A 20,957-nucleotide genomic window follows, 5' to 3' on the forward strand; every position below is an offset into this window, starting at 1 on the left:
ACCAACTAACGCACGCAGCAACTTTACAACCAAGTATCTTCTACGTGAGTAACATTCATTTCGAAATGCTCGAGGTTGAATTCTATAATATATATATATATATATATATATATATATATATATATATATATTGAGTTCAATGTAGAATTACACTGAATGACGGAAGTGTAGATATTTAAAGTGAAAATTAGATAGCAAAAATACAAAGAAATAGTTGCAGTATGTAATCTGAGAAAGTACACATTTTATGACTATACGTCTGTACTTAAAATTGTTAACTAAAATATTAGTTCTCAAAAATAGTAAATGTTTCATCCGTATCGTAAAGCTACGGTCATTAATAAAAGTCAAAGGGGAATGAAAAAATCCGTAAATTCCACCGTAATGGGGGATCAATGGCGGTGTTACGCATCCCTAGTGTATGCGGCACTGCACGTGGCAACGCTAGCTGTAGTTGTAGTTGCACGTGGGCTGAAAGCCCAAGAGCGCCCACACATTACGGATTCTCATTCGGCCTTCGAGGAGCATACCTACGTGGTATTCACACTTGCCACTTTCACGTGTACGTCCTGCCCACTATACCTAGCTCCTGTCACTTTATTGCTAGCATTGTACTCGGCAAGTTACAAAAAGTAATTTCGCAAAAATAGGCGGAGGAAAACGTTGTTGATGGCTTGAAAAATAAGCATAGAAACCATCTGATCTTAGAGCAGCGATTATGATAAAACAAGCATGTTTGGAAATTATGGACGTAACTCGATAAAATTAAAATATCCACCCAAATCATTCTTCTTCGTTTCAATTTGGAATATCTCGATTTGTCTCAATCAGTTGAAACGGCGCGAAATCAATATTTTCCTTAAAATCCTTGAGTAAATTTTAAGGAATATATAAACTTGGTAGCAATTTCGTTATACGTAATTTGTTCAAATTTTAAAGATCTTCCGACAACTCGATCAAAGTTGTACAAAATAATCTTCCTTTGTGACTTTCTCAATCATGCTTTATCATGACTTCCAGTATGTATTTCTAACTTGCTTAGGAGATCTGCGCCAAGGACAACTCGTTAACTTCGAAATTTCATCCGTTTTTCGAACAATTCCACGGCATGATAACGATGCACGCTAGCTGTACATTAAAAGCTATTCAAAAGGAGCGCGTCCCTTTGTCGAAGTCGCTCTCCTCGCGAGTCGTTCCATCTACCGACTGCTTTCTGTATCCGATAGATTCGACCCAGTTCTCGTCCCATATTCTGGTGCTGAGCTGAGTCTTCTTCATTGAAGGGTTACGAGGTCAATTATTTAATCGGAATTATCTCCCCAAGAATAGAATATCGCAATTGTGAAATATATAAAACTGAATGTTCGATGTCTGAAACGCAATGAAAATGTAATATCCTAAGTAAGGCTAAAGGCACATAACAGTGATCTAAACCGTCGAACCTTTCTCTGGGTTCCTTTCACCTGACAGGTGCAGCCGCGTGTAATGGCTGATGTGTGCACACAAGTGCAGGTGCAGAGATACGAGTCGATTCGTAGCGAGGTACGGAAAAGGCGGCATGATTTCGTTGTGGTTTACGCGAGACGAGATAAATGGCTGTTGGCTCGGCGCAGCAGCGTTTCGCAAACGAAACCGGAAATGTTGGCCCGCCTTCCGACCGGTGAGCAGTTCTGCAACATCGTCGAAGGACGAGCATATGTATTCATAGAATTGCCAGAACTTTCATGCTAGACAGTCGGAAGCTGTTTGTCCGAGCTGGCTCGTTATCGTTTCTTTTTTAGGCATCCGAGATACGAAAAGTATGCCGATTTGAGATAAATTGTCGAAGCTGACAAGAAAATTATCTATGAGTAAAGACTGATTTAGTCACTGGTGAAAAATCTGGTGGAGGTAATAAAAAATACATTATCGTAAAAAAAAGTACTCACATAATGGAGAATTGCTAGATTGATCGAGGATATCTATATTTATATAAGCTATTACAAAGAAATGATCTAAGGTAGGTGGTTCTCAACCGGTTGTCAACCAGTATATAGCACGCAAAAGGTAGTTGAATGATACGTAGATAATTTGTGCAATATACACAACACGTAAACTACACTAACAATGGAGCGTTTTCAATTACTGAAATATGTATTTATGATAAGACAAGGACATCGTTACAACGTTATAACGATGCAACTGCGCAGTTGTGCAAACAAAGCAACCTTTTCCCCTTTAATTAGCGAATAGAACATTCGAGCTTCGCAACACAGTTTAGAAATGAATTATTGAATTTATAGAAGTAAGCACATTGCGATCTGTAACAGGCTGATACACGTAATTAGAAATGTTGAAACGAATGTGACAGAAGAAATCTAGAATCATAAAGTGTCCAAGCAGAAGTCCAACGTTAGCAGGTGTTTTTGTGGGAGCCTTCGGCATTCCTAACTAGTCTGAAGTTTAATGATCTCCGTTTCGCAAGAGCAAAAGACCTACTCATGATTTGTAAGGAACATACAGAATTACTATACGAATCAAATGTATTTATCAAAAGTTTAAACACAGAATTTTGCAAAAAAAGCTCGTTAACAAGGAGAATATGATATACGACAAGAGTGATTCCGACAAATTCTATAAAATTTATTGTTAGTTATTAGAGAGAAGAATAAATTACAGACACGAAGAGAAAGACATCAATAGATTAAGAATAAAACATATCAAAAAATTAGTTTTTGTGCTAATTTAACTCCAACTTAAAATTATGTCGTTCTCACAAAATGCGATGTTATCGTCATTATCATTATTGACGATGTATTTTCCACATGACACAAGATAGAACTCTTTGAATTCTATTTTGAACAACCTCGTCCCATTCATCGATCAATATCTCTCGCTAAAGTCTGCCTAAAACACCGACAACGACCTTTTTTTCGCTCAAAGAAATTCATGTCAGTCGCGGCAAGGTACATACAAACGCACGAAAGAGCGTTTCTAACGAGCGGAGCCACTCGTGGTCGAGCACGAAACAACCCTTTACTTGTGCTTTGCACGAAAATCAAGCGGGAGACCAGAGATTAACGGTGCGCGTAACGCGAATACTTCCGTACCGACATCATCGTCCATGAACGCGTCATTCAAATAAGCTGCCTGTCACGTTTCGACTTGATAACCGTCGACTTTATTCCATTCAAAGCTTAATCTCGAGGTTCGGTGAGAAATGCTCGCGCACTCACACTGTCTGCATTCAGTTAGTTCACGTATTTGCCACGTGATAATCACAGGACGATCACCTTTAAGCTCATGCGATTCGTTGTTTCTTTCATGATTTATTTAGGTATTAAATATTATAGTTTTAAACGTAAGTATAGAATAAACAATTTAATGGACGATATTGCAAACAGATTTAAATGACTCCGTTAAAAAGAGACTGCAGTTGTACTATCTCGTAAATACACCTACACAGCTATCTAGTACATAGTACAGCAGAATTTGTGAAATAACGTGATAAAGCTATGACCTGGTTCTTAAGAATAAGAATAAGATATTAATTATTCTTAAAAATAAGTAGGTATCTAAAAAAAAAGTAGGTAATCGTCACGTAAAAATGACTTATCTATAAAATATTATTTGTTGACACTGTAATTTGTTGTTTGTTGGAGTCATAAAATCATTGTTACACCTAACATCGTATTTCTTTTTAGCCAAAAGTTAATTCTTCTATACCTGCATAATTATATCGCGGCGTACAGGAACCAGAACACATGCTTGTGTATGTATACATAAGTGTAAGTCCAACACCGAGTTATCCCGACTCGACTGCCAGTGTTCGCCGATCAATACGGCATGCCTGAAGAACAAAGAGATCAGAAAGGAGGAAAAGAGAAAAAGAGATAGTACAGTATTGTTAAACCAGTGGATACCAGCACTAGGATATGGCACTTGAAATCGTCGATTTCAAACTCTCTCCTATGCCAACCATTACGCCGCCAACCAATATACAAAAAATATTCTTCACTTTCGAATGCACCAGCTGCCTCTTGTAAATCGACCGTTTACCCCTTTGAATTCGATAAGATCGGCAAGCTGCTGGGAATACCCTTTTCCGAGCAACGAAAGTCAATTTTTTTAATATCCTTGGATGAGTTCACTGAAATTCCACGGAGAGAACTATGAAGCGATTGATCACGAGCCGAGAGAGGAAGAAAGTGAAAAATGGCAGGCCTTTATTTATGAATTTCAACTCTAAATATTTTCTTTCCTTGTATCCATATTGCATATTATTATAACAGAAAGTTGGGAAAGTTTCTGTCTAAAGTTTGGTTACCTAAATACTGCACAATTGAATTAATGTTACCACTACAATTTTACAAGTCATAGGTTATAAGTAGGCTACGAATGTTTATGCAAATGTATGTTTTTCTAAAGAAATGGAATGTAAGCAAGACGAATGCCTACATAAGTAATTTCCAAGAGTTATTAAAGCATCGCGTTTTTGCATCTGCATAGTTTAAAAGTTATTTGCACACGAAAATTCACTCGCGTTTATAGTCTTCTAATTAAAAAGGCTTGGACAGAAGTGATTCCACTTGCCATTACGCGTAATTTTTAGTTTTAAAACTCTCTAAAAGCATCCACTCGTATTTCTTTCTATTTCTTCAAACTTTTAGCATAATTACAATGAAAAAGCACGCGAATGTAACAGTTTTCCACGCAATTTCCCACAGAAGATTAAAATTTAAAAAAAGGACCGCCTCAGAATTCTTTATATCGTATCTGTATCATATCATATATCCGAGGATGCAGCTTTAATTTCTTTTTTTATTATATCGACGATTTTTCTCTTTTCCCGGTCAGTAAGCTCCCGAGGATATAAATAAAATTTTCCTTGCTCATATAAATTCAATACAATCTTTATTTCAGCAATCTCTGTTTCTTTTTTAAAAGAACTAACTCTAAAAGATGACGATCAGTTTGAATAGAGGAACTTCCCGCGGCGTAACAAATGCCCTAAAATGTTTTTTATGTATTTTACCTTTTTTTTTTTATTATGGATATTTTTAAGATTCATGATTCATGGTGCACTTAAACATTAGAGTCGGTGGTTATATTTTACAAAAGAAACTAAATAGAGAATCACAGTCTCTACGAATTTACAAAGAATTTTGCACGAAAATCCCAGCTCTGCTAATACTTTTGTTTGGTACTGTACATGTATATAATTCAACAATCAGTAATTTGAGAGAATCGAGTTAATATATTGAAATAGAGTTGTAAGTGTACGAACAACATTTAGCGTGCGAATTTATTTCAATCAACCGAATAATATTACAGAAAAACCTCCTTATATTTGGTTTCATCAAACGAGACCTTAAATCACCGGAAAGGACTCACGAAACGTCCCATTTTTCAGTGGATCGAACGAGATCGCCTCACCCTAAGCGACATCAGCTGCTTCCTATTCCTCTGCCTCTATTCTTCCCAACAGTCAGAGCGAACAGTAAACGCGTAGGGTTATCGACCCGTAGCCTCGGAGGTCGAATTCCTGGCTTTTCTTCCTCTTTCCACAGAGATCACGCTACCAACGGGTCCCTCCCGTGTCACGTTGTCCCTGCTTCCGGCAGAAACAAAAATGGCTGCCGCAGATACTCAAAGCGTCGTGAAAACGTTCGGTTGTTTGGTTCGATCCGAGGGCGGAAAAACTTACGTAATCGTTTCGACAAGAACGTAGGTAAGCAAGAAACGAGGGGAACAAAAAGGAAAAAGGGTAACAAACGAGCAGCAAGCGACGTTGGAAAAGGCGACCAAAAAAGGGAGAGAAGAGAAGCTGGCAGCGGGCCAAAGTCTAGAGGGCGCCATCGAAGCGACCTCCCAGAAAGAAGGAGAAGAAATATAGAGCAGAAATTAATGTTCCCTGAATCTGGATTCCTGGTTGATGCGGATAAGTGGAAAGGGATAAAAGCGGAAAGAAGAATTTTTCAGGTTAGTAGAAGTATAAGTATTTTCGTATATCAACGTTGTTGCTACTGAAAGTACGTAAAGCAACGAAAGTACGTTTCTTCTATTGTTTATTCATGAACATGTATCGCCCATTACCCGCGCGCTGCGAAAACGAAGCAATCGGGCGTTATGCAACTGCAGCAGAACTTCGTTTATCGGAATGAAATTATAGTTGCAGTTAGTGTCAGATTAACTGAACGTCTGCAGATTAAATCCACTTATACCAGATAGAAACAACGTAAAGTTTAAATCAAAATATTTCCTTATGAAGTAAGGTATTAAGTTACCTTACACCTAAGTTAAGTTACACACCTATTGATGTGACCGCACCCAAAAGTCCGTACGTATTACATATCTAGAAATCTTCATAAGATGCAAAATCTTAGAGCGTCGAACTGCCAATCGTCCGCAAATCTTGATTAACAATAGGAATCTAAAAAATATAGGTCAGTTCAAGTGTTATTTCGATGAATCTCTAAACCATCTTCTTTTTAATATCTTGCACAGATACATTCAAAAGATAGAATTCTCGAAACGAAAAATCGAGGGCACAAGTTCGTTCAACGCAATTACAAGCATCGCTTAAAATACACGTACCACCGAAGTGGCTCGATCCACGTTAGTGTGAAGCCTTATGCAAGGATGATAATTTCTTCTCGCTCTGTTTATAGCGTTCACCGAACATCGATCGATCGAGAACTGCGTGATGGACTAGAAACATGCACTTTTCCCCTTCGATTCAATTACCTTTGGACAACATTTTCCATTTTTCATCAAACGTGATCTCTTTCTTTGTCTCTTGTTTCGTCTCGTGCCTATTCTTTCTCTGTGTTTCCATCGTGCAGAACTATGAGTGAAAAAGAACGAAAAATGGGGGAGTATGAGTAGAAAAGCGCGATTGTACCATCAAAGAGCGTTGTTCGAACGCGGCAGACTCTGTTCAAGGGAAAGTTGTAAAAAGCCTAAAAGAGTAGGCTGGTATCATTACGCGAGATTCGCTAACGCATTCAAAGAGGACGGCGCGAACGAGAATCGAACGAGTAAATTGAAATATAAGTTAGACTAATTAGGCGGAAAAATAGGCGTTAAAGACAGTTAGGACATTCGCGATTTGTTCGCGCAAACACGAGCGCGAAAAGCGCGTCGGATTTCGAGAGGAAGAGTGCGAATCGTGACAAGTGAAAGTAAATGAGGTAGAGTGTAGAGTAAATGAGACTCCACACCGAGAGATGAATTCGAAAGTGTTTTCTTCAGTCACTGTCATCAGCGTAGTTGTCGTCTGCAACGAGCATACGTGCGTTCGTTTGCTTCTGGTGACTGGATTTTGTTGAAATGGGGTTACGTAGTTAGTGTTTGCGAATGACGTTTGGTTATTGAAAGACTCTTTCCCTTTCGACATCATAATATGTTTAGAAAAAAATCAGAAATAGCAAATATTAGATCTATCGAAAAATAATAAGACAATGCAATTTGCATCGTTGTATTGCAGTCTACAATACACTATCGCATTAAATACGCAATATTTGCCGTAAATATCATGTGCGATTAAAATTAATTACAGAACAAAATTAAATTTATATCCCGTTATATTTCTGCCACACGTAACAAACGTGAAGGTAAGAGGAACTTTGAAAGTCATGTCGTGCGAGATATACAAAAAGAGTTTCAAAGGCTAATAATTCTCTTCTTTTGTCTAATCGCGAAGGAACTTCGTGAATCGAATGATCGAACAGGATCGCTTCCACGATGCTCGCTCATCATCGATTATAGTCTTAGCGTAACCTTATAATTATCGACCCTTGTTAAAAATGTAGCTTTCATTTCCACTTCGTCCAATAACTCGAAAGTTTATTGCTTCTCGTGAATATTTAAAAAATTCCAACTAAAAGAGCAGATTCTAGAAAAACTACAAGAGTTTAGCTGATTCCTTGTAACTGCAATTTCTTCAATTGTGTCGAAAATATCGAACGAGATGTAGAATATCTATAGGCGCGTTTCATCGGGCCAACGTTTAGCAAAATAGAGAATCGAATGACCGCCGATCGGTCTTATTAAATAGAGCCGATTTTAACGATGCCATCAAAACGAGCGCGACGAGAAAGTGCCGAGGTCGTCGCGGAGTAATTATATCGGGGGTTGTCCTCATAGTTGCCAGATCGATGTACCTATCTTTTTACGAGTAACAGTAATAGAGTCCGCTGCCTGACTGACGAAGCAGCGGAGCGAACAAGACGTCGTCAACTGGTTTAAACGTCGTTACTGCCTCTACCCATCAACTTTGGTCATCACCGAAGGCGTTCTTAACCTTTTCAACTATGAGTTTAAAGTTTTAAAGCTCTGTTTACACCATGTCTGACTCGTTGTTCGTGTGATACTTATTTAACGATGTTCATTGTATCATGTTCATGTATCATTTTGTTCTATCATCCTTTGCAAATGGATTAAGTAATTTGTAATTTTATTCTATCTTTTCTTCTTTTATACAGAAATTCGTTAAAATAATTTATCCGCAATAGAGAATTTCTATTTCCTATTACATCGGATAAGATGATCTGTCGACCCATGATAAAGGTAACTATCGCCGATTTGACGAAGACCACGTTGTACGTTCTTAATCTAAATTCCCAGCTTCGTTCACAGTCGACTTGATTAGGATCAACAGCGGAGCAAATTGTCCAGAGCAGTTCACGATTGGATTTAGGTGGACGTATTGCGCAATAATGCTGGTTTGCGCGATGCATTTTACTGCGATCAAACAGATATTTAAAGTTATGGAAAGTGTACAGAAAAATAGCGTTTGGCTTACTTTAGAATAGCGTTTGTTAACCAGTTACAAATTTGTTTATGGGTTGTTTGAATAATCTTCCGATTTACGCGACTTAGTCGAATACGCACGATGTCGAAATAACGTCTAAATATCTATCTTATTTTTAATTAATTAGTTACAAGACTTGAATTTGAACATTATTTTTTAATCGGTCGACCGAAGAATTAATTAACAAAGATTATTAATTCATATTTTTCGTAAAAATTAATAAATATACACACAGTTGCATTTTTTGAGATTTAGGTGATTGTTTGTAATACCTACCACTTTGATTTCTTTGCTACAAGTTCAATATTTTAATTGTTGGTAGCTCTGATGTTAAAAAGCATATGACGCTTTACGTCCGGAAGCCCCAAATTGCAATAATGTTCCTTTCTTAAACACCCTGTACCACTTCATATCGCGTATTGAACAATTGTTACTAGTTTGTTTCATACTGCGAAAAGGTTACTTCGATACAAATTCTAAAAGATCTATCTCGCGAATTCGTTCGCGCAAAGGTACATACAGGATAGGACGAGCTATATATCCGTAATGCTGATGTATGCCCGATACGTAGGCTGAAAGTCGCAGGTAAACGTCGAGATTGTGAAAGTTTCGCTCCGTTTGTTTGGCCAGTCGATAAGGGAAAACGGAGTTTTTATTATCGTTCGATATCAATGTAAAATTTCAGTTGAAGCGTAAACTGCAACGCGCATGTAAAATGCAAATGTTATGTATCTTGCGATTATCTGACCATGCCGGTTTTAGACCACGTTTTAACAAATTTAAAAGTTTGCGCGTATTGTCAATAAATTATATACGAGTTGGGACTTGCACACACCACTGACCTTGTTGCATTGGATATCGTTAGCCTACAAGATATCGGTCGAGGTATCATCGTCCCATGAAAATGGAAGATATACATATTGTGAGTTTCATAGTATGAAATAAGTACAGTACAGTATTGGACAAAATTATAAATTTTGCACGTTTCTGACTTTTTCATTTTCCTCATTTCTTAAAAGTGGTCGTCATCAAAATTAGCATTTATCGTGAACAAAAGAAATAATATCGTTTGATAATTCATAGAGACGAACCCAATTCTGAGAACAAGATCTTCCTTTATTATATGTATAACGAGTGTATAAACGAAATGCTTTATATCAGTTGCTTTGTATCGTTGCTTTGTTCGACCAGTCTGATAAACCCTTTGATGCAGCCTTGTAAAGAGCAATTAAACTGCATTAACTCTCCCTGGCGAGATATTACTTCTTTGTAATCAATTTCACGACCACGAACCTTGAGCTATCCTCGTGTTATTTTTTATCACATATAATTCTTATACTTCTTTGTCACATATACTTCTTCTTCCCAGTATCTAACACTTTACAAAATTAGCAGCCGTCAAATTGTGGGATCAGCTCTCGGCGGTTTCACACTCATCTCCTGATCAAACTGATTCCGTCGATTAAAATCGCTCGTGCAATAGCATAAAATTCAATTTCCATCGTAGCGGCCACAAAGAAATAAATTGCCTTCCCTTGCTGGCTGCATCTTTCGGCTTCAAGCGTTCGAATGTGTCAATGCGCTGATAGCAAATGGTCAAAAATAAATTTAGACAGTCATTGTATACAAATGCATGATAAAACCCTACAAAATAATTTGTTAAGTCTATAAAACACAGCTGAAATTCTTCTTTCCCTTGACGACTCTTCTCTGTATCTCCTATCTACAGCGCCACATTATTTTAACCATAAATAAAATTTTATATATCTTTATATATCACGTAAAGCCTATGCACTACCGCACCTTTAATTTTTAATTACATACTTACGAATCAAGCCAATATGATTGCTTCACTGAATTGTTCGATCGAACGAAAAGTTCGTTCGAACGGCTAAACCGTTTTTCGTTATCGCTGAACGATCGTTTCTTCGATATCGAATGCCAGATATTACGAATGATTAAAACATGGATAAATAGTTATATTTCACGACATGTTTTCCAATTCTGTTGAGTTTAAAATACAAACTAATGCATGTTGGTATGATGTAACCGCAAAAACACAAATACTGCAAAGAGAAAACAGAACGATTTGAAAATTTAGATCTGCGTGTCGTAGTAATTTATTGACTTTTAGTTCCTCATTGTCAATATTCTTATAAAATTAATAATGGAACCTTAATGAAGCAGAAAAGAGACCAATTCAATAGATCAAGTTTTTCAAGAAACATTTAAATTTTTAAGACAATCGAGCCAACGTTTTTAAATTCCATAGACAAGCATACAATTATTACTCATAATTATAATCATTCAATTATTATTCATAATAAATAAAATATCACTAAGGATTCAAAACGTTTCACTTCTAAAGTTAAAATCCATTCAATTTCAAAGTCATATGTTACTGGACTATAGGATGAACGTTTCTCACAGATATCGACAATCGTATTGTATCGCTTGTTTTGAACTGTAGGCTTGATACAGAAATCGGTGGCGCTTCAGACCACTTAATCGAAGAAATGTCAAAGGTGAAGCCCGCACTTTACACTACACTACAAAAGTGTACCACTCTGAAATACGTTCAAACTTACAATAGCGTTACGATATTCCAACCAATCTCAAAGTAAGCACAGAGCATCAAAAACCATCGATACGCTTCGAAAGGAATATGAGAGAGAAAATCTAATATATCTAATATCCGACTAAGGATGCATTTAAATCTCGATTTTGTAGCTTTATATTTTCAAAATTCCTTCAAAGCAAATTTTCTAAAACATTCGATTCAAGCTAATACGAAATTCGACCAAACGAAATTAAGAACACACCTAGCTCTATGGGATAATACGTTGGCATAATCAGATTAAAAGGCATAATCGTGTAGTACTAACTAATTTCCCCCAGTAGGTGTTCACTTAATGCTAATGAACATCACGAGAGAATCAACTAGCGGATTTAATAACCGCCGGATCGAAGTGAGTACACGCGCAAAGAAGCCGAAAGAAACCTGAAAAGAAACACGTTCGATCGTGCAGCGATCGCGATGAAGACCTCGCTCGACTTTCCGCGAGGCCTTCACCATTTAATCTACACTCTGCATCAGACCACATCGTGTATCACGTAATTCAGAATTTCAGAATTAAATTCTGATAGATAGTCGCATTAGTTTGCAATAAAACAGATAGCTGTATTTGTTAAGATGGCTATCACGTTTTCCGCGATACGATATCACGTGCGATATTACTTACGTTACATCACGTTTAACCGCTTATCAAGATTAGTTACTGATAATGATACACACAGGAGCGCCTCGTAGTATCGTTAATAACATATTATTTGTTATTAATTAAATTGACGAGCTAACGAAAGTATAATAATAATTAACGCCCTTGACTCAATAACCTCCGATGAACAGCGTACACATTGCCACAAACAAGTACTTGTACCCGACAAACTCGTCGTCGATGAATCCTTATTAACTCTAAACGTTTAAGAAACGACGACAAACGATACTTGAAATATCTGAAAAGTACTCGTACGTATCTAATAACATACCTACAAACGGAAGGTACGATCGATGTTAACATATGCTACCAATGCAACCCTCTCGGAGGACAATTAGCACCAAGCTCGCCCTCGTAACAGAAGATTCTATCAATTAGGCCGACCCTGGCGTGTCCATTCTTCGTTTTTAACGTATTTATCGCAAACAGTCTCTTGCTACCCAAGATCGACCTACGTCTAACTTAAATCGTCCAACACGTTCCCGTCTCTACACTCTGATCTTAATAAACGACGATCCAGCGATCGAGTGTCACGAAGGCGACACGAAGACGCTGTGTGACTTGCAACCAGCGTAGCGGTTCCAATCAGGAGTACTGGTTGACAAACTACGACAGCAAGGGAAAGAGGAACGGAGAGGCAGCTACTTACCTTGACGAAATGCAGGTTCTCCTTGTCGAGAAGGAACTCCATGGATTTGTGTGGCCGTTGGTTGATGGTGGAGGCGGCGTCGTCGTCGCGGGGGCTCCTGTGCGAAGCGGCGACAGGCGACTGGGGTACGTGGAGGGCGTGCTCCGGTCTGGGTCGCGGGGCGGCCGAGGTGTGATTCAGATTGAGCAAACTCCTGGTCTTCTTGCTGGCGGTGTTCGCGGAGACGGAAACGGCATCGGCGACGCTGGTCGACGTCGTCAACGGCACGGCCTCGTCGAGGTCGGTTTCGAGCAGGCCGACCGGGCGCTCCTGGGCGGCCTGCATCGTGCGGGCTTTCGCCATCTCGATGGCCGCCGGATTTCCAAGGTCTGTGGCCGCGCGTCGGCGCGACGAACACGCCGCCGCCGCCGCCGACGCGCCCGTCGACGATCTCGAACCCAGCGCCCCGACACGGGGCGGCTGCGGAGGCAGGGGCGGCTTGCTGGACACTGGCGCCCTCCCGTTTGCGCTGCGAAAAGCAATATAGGATTAATCGCTTTCGTGGTTTTTTCTTTTCTCGAGGTCGGTTATATCGCGTTTTCTTCCTTTCGATTTTTCATATATAGCGGAAAAGGCGGCTGAAACGAAAGCTTCGTTCGGAATACAGCGAACTCTCTCTCTTAACCGGCTCCTATTGTCTCGTTTAGATGTTCCGATTACTTGAATTGAAACGACTAAGATTCGAATGATTCGAGCAACGAGAACAAAAGTAGATACATGAAAGTGTATCCGAAGTCAAGTAAGTATGTAACAGGATCACGCTGTTTTATAGTTCGTACTTTCATACACTATCGTATAGCATTCCTTAAAATCACAGTTTGATTGAATCATTTAGTGCTCGCATGACGTAGCGTTACGGCCAATATATTAATAAATACGGTTTTCGATGCGTGAAATCACTGAAAAGAGAAACTTCTCTTCCAGAAAAGAATGTGAAAACGGTTACTCTTGAATTTTATAGTTACTTAGCTTGGCAACTTCGTAGATTTAATCCTACGATTCCTTTTTTTTACAACACCGAGTAGTTTATTTTCTCTAAACTTGTCATTAAAATGTATTACTAATTTCATGAATTGAAAATATATAACTTGTTGTATGAAATTATTATAGATAAAGTACTTTCAGATATATCGTATGACGTGCTTTTAAATAGTAATCGAAGAAGGTATACAGAGGATAAAGACGGATTTAATCAAACTTGTCCGAACTCATCGAAAATATTTACTTTCCAGGCGAAGCTTAATATCAAAGACCTTTCAAAAGAAAGGAAAATATTTTAACGTACACAAATCCAACGTTCAACATTCGGTATAGTTTCAATCCACTTGAATGAATCGCAGGATTTTCTCAGAAATAACACAGCCTTCCCTCCGCAGCTAGGCGTGTTGCGGAATCGTCGATTTTCAGAGTCCGGAAAAGTCGATCGCAGACGCGTCAATGTATGCCGATTTCGTCGTAACTTCACAAAGAGAAACGTGCAGAAATGTCGGTGAAGCGAGTCGAAACGTCGGTAGCATCGTCCGTCGACGCTTTAGAAAATTGAACGCGGATAATTGGCCCGAAAGCGGGTTTCGTTGCGTCGGGCTGATATCACCGCGCGTATAACACTTTCCCGCCGCTTATGCTCTGCGCTTGGCTTTGAACTTCACCGAGCTATGCACACACGCGTTCCTTTGGTTCTCTGGAAGAGTGCGCGGCGAATTCGTAGCAGCTTTCACGCTATTCGATCATCAATCACGCGGCTCCCGTTACGCGGCGAAGAAAACGCGGAAGCGAGCGCTACGCAGCACGGTCGCGGCGCCGCTGCTCGCTTCCAAGCCGCATGCTCGTTTCGCTCGACCATTCGACCATCATGGACCACTCTTCTAACGTTTCTACAAAAGTACGCACATTGTGTGTGCCGACTCAAGTCTTGTTTTACTGGTTTCTCGGTGAACCTATTTGATTGAAATCCTTGCGAGATTATACGTAAAGTCGGTTTTGGGGGGAAGATAATAAATTGATTGTTTGAGACGTTGTGTAAATAGAAGGCGTCGCGAGGAGATCAGTGAAACTTTAGTAGTTAACGAGATACGTAATAATTATTTTTAAATTCGTAGTGAGTATTCAAATATTTCGGAATTACATTCTAAACGTTTTTTCTTATATATTTCTCGATACATGTTGCTTAATTCTTCCTATACCATCATATATTAATAAATATATACATATTCATAATATTCAAACGATACATCGTTTATGCTTTACTACATTTCTAGTAGTAGGTTGTCCGAAAAGTTTCTTTCGTTTTATGAGGAAGTAATAGACGCACAACGATCCATTTTTTCTGTTCAGATAAACACCGCGACATTTCACAGACTTGGTTTCACGTTTGTATGAAGGTGCATTGTTGTAAAAAACACATTTACGAAAGGAAGACATTTTTCGGACAACCTAATACGAAAGTTAAATAAGAGTTCATTCTTACTAACGTGTACAATCCTTTACTGAAAGCACGACCATTGTTTTGATCGTATTATGAGTTAGTTACTTTTCCTAGAAAAAATTGCCGGTCACATTTTTACAGACGAAGATTCAAACGTTTAAGTGCGCACTTATGCATTCGAAAGAACGTCTGCGATTGGCCGAAACGACGTAGAATGGAGTGGGTACTTAAAGTCAAACAGATCCAAATCGAACGATCGCTTCAATTGCTCTCAATCGTTCCTCTACACCTTGTTCTTTTTCTGTCTGCCCAGGAAAAATCAAATCGTCTTCTCGGTGCACGCATGGGCAATGAGCACGCAATGCGTCGACCTTAACGCTGTATTCTTGTTCTTTCTTTCAAATGAATAGGGATAGGTATAGCTTAATTTTACCTCTGACTGTAGTGGAATATTTATATGTATTAAACGAAATAAGAATTCAGAATGCCTTCAGAAATACGTTACTTTTTTGAAACACCCGAATATAAATATAGTACTTATACTTAATTTTTAAACTAAATATCAGAAAGCTTGCGACTTTATCTTAGGTTCTATTTCTACGAAGCAAAGAAATATCAATTCAGTCTGCGATTTATCTTACTCCCTATCGTTTTCCATTCTGTTTAAAATGGCATAGGTACGATAAAAGTCTTCGATGAATGGGGCTTTTATACTCTGTTCAAACCAAAAGCAAAGAGTTAGGAAATAGATACTAACAAATATCACGCTTAAATTTTAAAACAACTTATTTCATTCATTTTTATGAACCACTGAGAAACATTTCAGACGAAGCAAATGTATACACCCCCTGTTAGATAAAATGAATCTACTTTATCACTTTACAAGCATGTGTCATTTAAAACCGATAATTCGTAAATATAAATAATAGCGTCATCTTTCCTAAACTTTGACCTATCACTTGTATTCCTATTTTTTAAATTCCTAAAACTAGACCAAAACTAATTACAACCCAATGTAATATTCTGTTTTAAAATTCGTCGATCCGGCTTTAAGGAAGAAAATGGTAAGAGATGACAGTAAGAACTCAGTTCGTGCAAGCACGTTGATGAATCAAAAGCGCGGCCATAGGCTCGAAACGAAATAAAAGAAACTACAGTCGATCGTATCAGATGGAAAAACATCGAATTGCAATGCGAACGGGTACACAACTCGGTATCCCTGTGATGCAGTTTCATTCTTGCGGCATGTCGCGTTGTGAGATCATATTTATAATCGTGAACGGGGCAATGATGGAGAATCGTCGAATGCCTTCTCTAAAATTAGGAGATGGTCGAGAAATATTTTCGAAATCCTCGCGCCGTACCCGTTTCGAACTCTGAAAATATCGCGCTCGAGAACCGACGAGAAAACATCGTAAAACGCGTATTTTCGCCTAACGATATGGAAGTAGATTGAGCACTCGCTGTTTCCATCGAGTCTATAACAATTTAAAGAAAGGTCGAAACTAAGACAGAAAATGCGAAATGTTTGTGCGACCATTTGGTATAAATTACTTTTAGCTGTGACCGATTGCAGGAAATATGTCTTAGATTGCCATTTGACGTTTCATAGTGAATATGGTAGAGTAGAAGTGAAAAAGTTTGCGCGTATGAAAATATATATTCTACGCGTGACGTTGTTCAAAGCAATGGTTTCCTTTACCCTGCTATATACATATGTATGTATTTCTGCTCCGTACGATGTCACGAACTCGAATCATGCGCTCACCAACGAGCCTATGGTTAAATATATACCCACATGTATGTAGGTGTACCGGCCTCACGAGTCTTATTAATCTTATTTCATTCCAGCACCAGTCCGGAAGTCGTTTGAGGTGGTGCGATGCCTAATCGTTTGCTTGCGGAATTCTCGTCAACCTTTTCTGCTTCTGTTCTTCATTCGTTACGTAAAACAGCATTGATAATATTTCGATTACTTTTATTCCCTTTTCTTTTTAGTCGTTTGTTGCCAATATTCTATTAGACCGACGAGAAAAGCTAAACAAATATCGTGCTATACCATTCTATTTATCAGGTTGTAATTTTCCTCGATGCATGTTTTACATTTGCGAGAGTCGCAGAAAGATATAAGAAAAAATGTCGACTTTCTTTAAACTTCGAACGCAAAACCTTCTTTTAATCATTTCTGTTAAAATTTCATTTAACTATCTATATCAAACTGAAAATAGTTGGAATGGAATATATTGCTGAGTTCAATTCATCGTAAGATTACGGAAGATAACGGTTACTTAAAATTGTACAAACTGTAAGGTTTATAAGAAAATCACCCTCAATTATCCTATGCACTTCATTGAACTAACTGTACTTTTTTGAAAGCATTATTGGATAATTTCCAACTTAAAAGAACTCATTATTAAAACGCAAATAGAATGACAAACTAATGTTTTGTTATTTAATTATTTATTTATGTGGTACACTACATATTACCACTAAATACGTAGTAAAGATGATGTGAAACAGAATTTCTCTGTTGTAACTATTCGCTAGAGATATATGTATGTACGTATGTATACATATGTATATGTATATATGTATGCGTATATCGCGCCGTTCAGGATGTGAGAATTCGATTCATTCGATTCACAAGGTATCTCGAACCACGGGTAATGCAATTTTGATATTACACTGCTGGTGTCAAGTTTACTTAATCGCTACAGAAAGAGACAGCGACACATCACGATTACACAAGAGCTCGATAAAGCGTAGCTTTGAAGTCACACCTTGAAATATACCATAGCCACGTTCGTAGAAACGCAATATATCTCTTGAAAGAAGATTCGACTATAGCTGAAACGTGGCCTATTTATCCAAATTTCGGCCACGTCGTTCTTAAAACGTTTCCAGAATATGAGAAACCCGCTAAAAACAAAGATGAATCTAACTCGATTCTTAAATGTCCATTCGCAATAATTCATCGGGAACAATACGTTCGACGTCACGCAAACATATAGCTGCCGCTTGTTTGGTGCAGACCTTTGCCAAATGATTTGAGAATCATAGAATATAGATGTTTACAAATGTTTACAGAAGGAATGAGTTTGAGCAGAAAAATGTTTAATATGGAAATGTACAGAATGTTCAAGCGATTATACAGAACGTTACAAAAGAAAAATCTAAGTCTATAAAATCATATGTAGTATTTAACGAATGCAGTAAATGTCTCTCTTCAACATGCTTCTGAAACTAATTCTGAAACAGCTGCTTGTTGTATTAATCTCTGTACGTATTATATTTTTCAATTAATGTGAAACGAAATTTAAATTTTTAAATCGAATCTCTGCTGAGAGATAGATTCACTGAACTGATCTCCTGACTTGAATGTTCTTTGGAATTACTTTTGTGGGGATACTTAATGATTTTAACGTACTCGTCATTGCTAAACAATGTAGTAAAAATTTATAAAGACGACATCACATAGAAAATGTATGTCGCGTAATACGTGAAGAGTATCTGGAAATATACGTGATATCGATTCATTATCCATTATTCATTATCCATTAATCTCGCTTTTATATATTGAAAGAAAACTTTTTTTTAAAGCAAAACAAGCTATTATTAGAAAATATACTCAGCGCATATTTATTATAAATCTCACGTACATGCATAGAGTGATTCATTAACGTATACATTGAAGTACAAAATTTTACATTTTCATTATCACATATACGTTCGAAGAAAAAGAACGCACTAGTGAAAGAGTGACCTAACGGAATCAAAGTGGAGCTGGAAGCGCACAAAAGAGCTGATTCGATGAAATTTCATGCGATAAAACGAATGTTCGTAAAAACTAAACAAGAGGGATCGGTTACGCCTGCTGTTCCGAGAAGCTGGCCTCAATATGTGGATCGAGCAATGGAGGAGTTAAGGCAAAAACCAGCCAGATAGAGAATACCACGCGATCATTCGAGGGATTTCTTCCCTAAAATTTCTTTGGTCGAAGCAAACGATACTGAATGAAGGGAACAGGCCGCTTGTGCGATCATCGTACTACGAAGGAAATGAATCGTTAACGAACAAGGGTCGTGATGGAGATTAAGATTAATTGCCGGAGATATCAAATCGAACCCCGTGATGCTCCGCAAAGTATGTGTAATGCGCAAACAGGATGCGTAATTACAGCGTCATTAGAACCGGCGTGAATTTGTTCAAAGTTTAATTACAAATCTGTTTTGATTGCTCTTAATCTTTAACTAATCAGATTTTGATAGAAACTTTGTAATTTCTATGATAAAGACATTTTGTCCTCGTTTCTCCAAAAATCATTCGTAAATTTGTAAAATATTCAATGTTTATTTTGCATTTTATACAATTCTTAACGTCAACTATCCTCGTCCTAGAAAGCGAAAGACTCGTTTTGTGACTTTATGACAACCTTATGTTCTACAATCATCAACTTAATATTCGCACGAATATTATGTCTTTATTCTAACGTCAGACGACAACAGACTAAATAAACACTGCCTGCTTTCAAACACATATACGTTGTAACTTGATCGAATCCAAATGATTCACAGTTTATCTCTTATTCTATCGGTAAGCCTACGTATCTAAAATTTTCCATAATTGGCTTTGCAATTATCTCTTCTTAATGAGAAACAATATCTGATTTTTGTTGTCTGTGAATTGATGTGAATGAAACGCTCTGCTGAATTCTCTTAACACCCCTATGAATTATCGAGACCTCTACCGATCCTCTGTCGCTGATTCTTCATCGAGGTTCCAGGAGGGAAATGCTTCGTTAGAAGAAGAGGGATACGATAAAGGTTAAACGACGGCGTTTGCTGTTACAGAATGCAATTAGATCGAATTACGTTGAAACGACACGGAATGAGGAACGGGGCGAGAGTGAAATCCGATTAAGAGAAGCGAACTGGTTCATCCATGTGCTGGCGCGCATAGGGGAAAGAAACGAATCGAAGGGGCCGATGGTCGGAATGTAGGCGCGAACGAGAGTGAAATGCTATTTATCGAACGAACGAGAAGCCTGATGGAGAAAGAAATTAGAGACGACGATGCATGGACGAGTCGACAGTTGATAAACGGTGAATAAATAGCAGATAGATTTAGTATCCCGTTGCGGGACGTCACCAAACGCGGGGATCAACCGCCAGTGAAATCTAATTCGAATGGAGAAGATCTAGAAGAGTGGGTGGCGCGTTACTCTGGCAGCTGTTCGCCGGCTCTGACTACCATTACGAAAACTTGATTAATATCGCTGACCTCTTTTCCACCACTTGCTTATTAGAGAGACTTATCAGGGAAATAAATTCCGTCCACTGTTTATGGGTATCTTAACACATCGTTGATAATCGAATAAAAATATTGAATAAATTTCAATAACTTTGTCGCTATATAAGTAATTTAAAATAACCGTTAGCAATGCTATTCTACTAATATCTAAAAATATATTTCTTTGCTATTGCGAGAATTAGTATTAGTAATCCAATCAGTTTTACACAATAATACTGTACATCGATCAGCGGCAACAACACAGCAGGTAGAAACAGAAGGCGTGTATTGATATGTATGTATCAAATTCCTTTCATAAACCGCTAATTATGTAAGACACATTACGTTATAAGCTTGCGAGCAACGTCTGCGCGATTTTGCAGCCGAGATTCGGTTACAGACCACGAATACGGTTCGCGGACGCGAGGTTTATTGTTGTTCGCGTGCGAATACCTCCGCAACATTCGTTCGTTGTCTTCTCGT

At 38.2% G+C, this 20,957-nt stretch overlaps 1 protein-coding gene across 8 annotated transcripts in view; it reads right to left on the minus strand.

Annotated features, from left to right (window-relative positions):
- LOC122565838 overlaps positions 1-20,957 on the minus strand; it is a 74,070-nt gene that overhangs the window by 29,922 nt on the left and 23,191 nt on the right. For all 8 annotated transcript variants that reach the window (XM_043722245.1, XM_043722241.1, XM_043722246.1 and 5 more), the window contains exon 6: positions 12,722-13,229. In XM_043722245.1, coding sequence (XP_043578180.1) covers positions 12,722-13,229 — 508 coding nt within the window. The remainder of the gene's footprint in view (positions 1-12,721; positions 13,230-20,957) is intronic.

This window comes from Bombus pyrosoma, linkage group LG3 (genome assembly GCF_014825855.1).
Source record: "Bombus pyrosoma isolate SC7728 linkage group LG3, ASM1482585v1, whole genome shotgun sequence".
Classification (NCBI taxonomy): domain Eukaryota; kingdom Metazoa; phylum Arthropoda; class Insecta; order Hymenoptera; family Apidae; genus Bombus; species Bombus pyrosoma.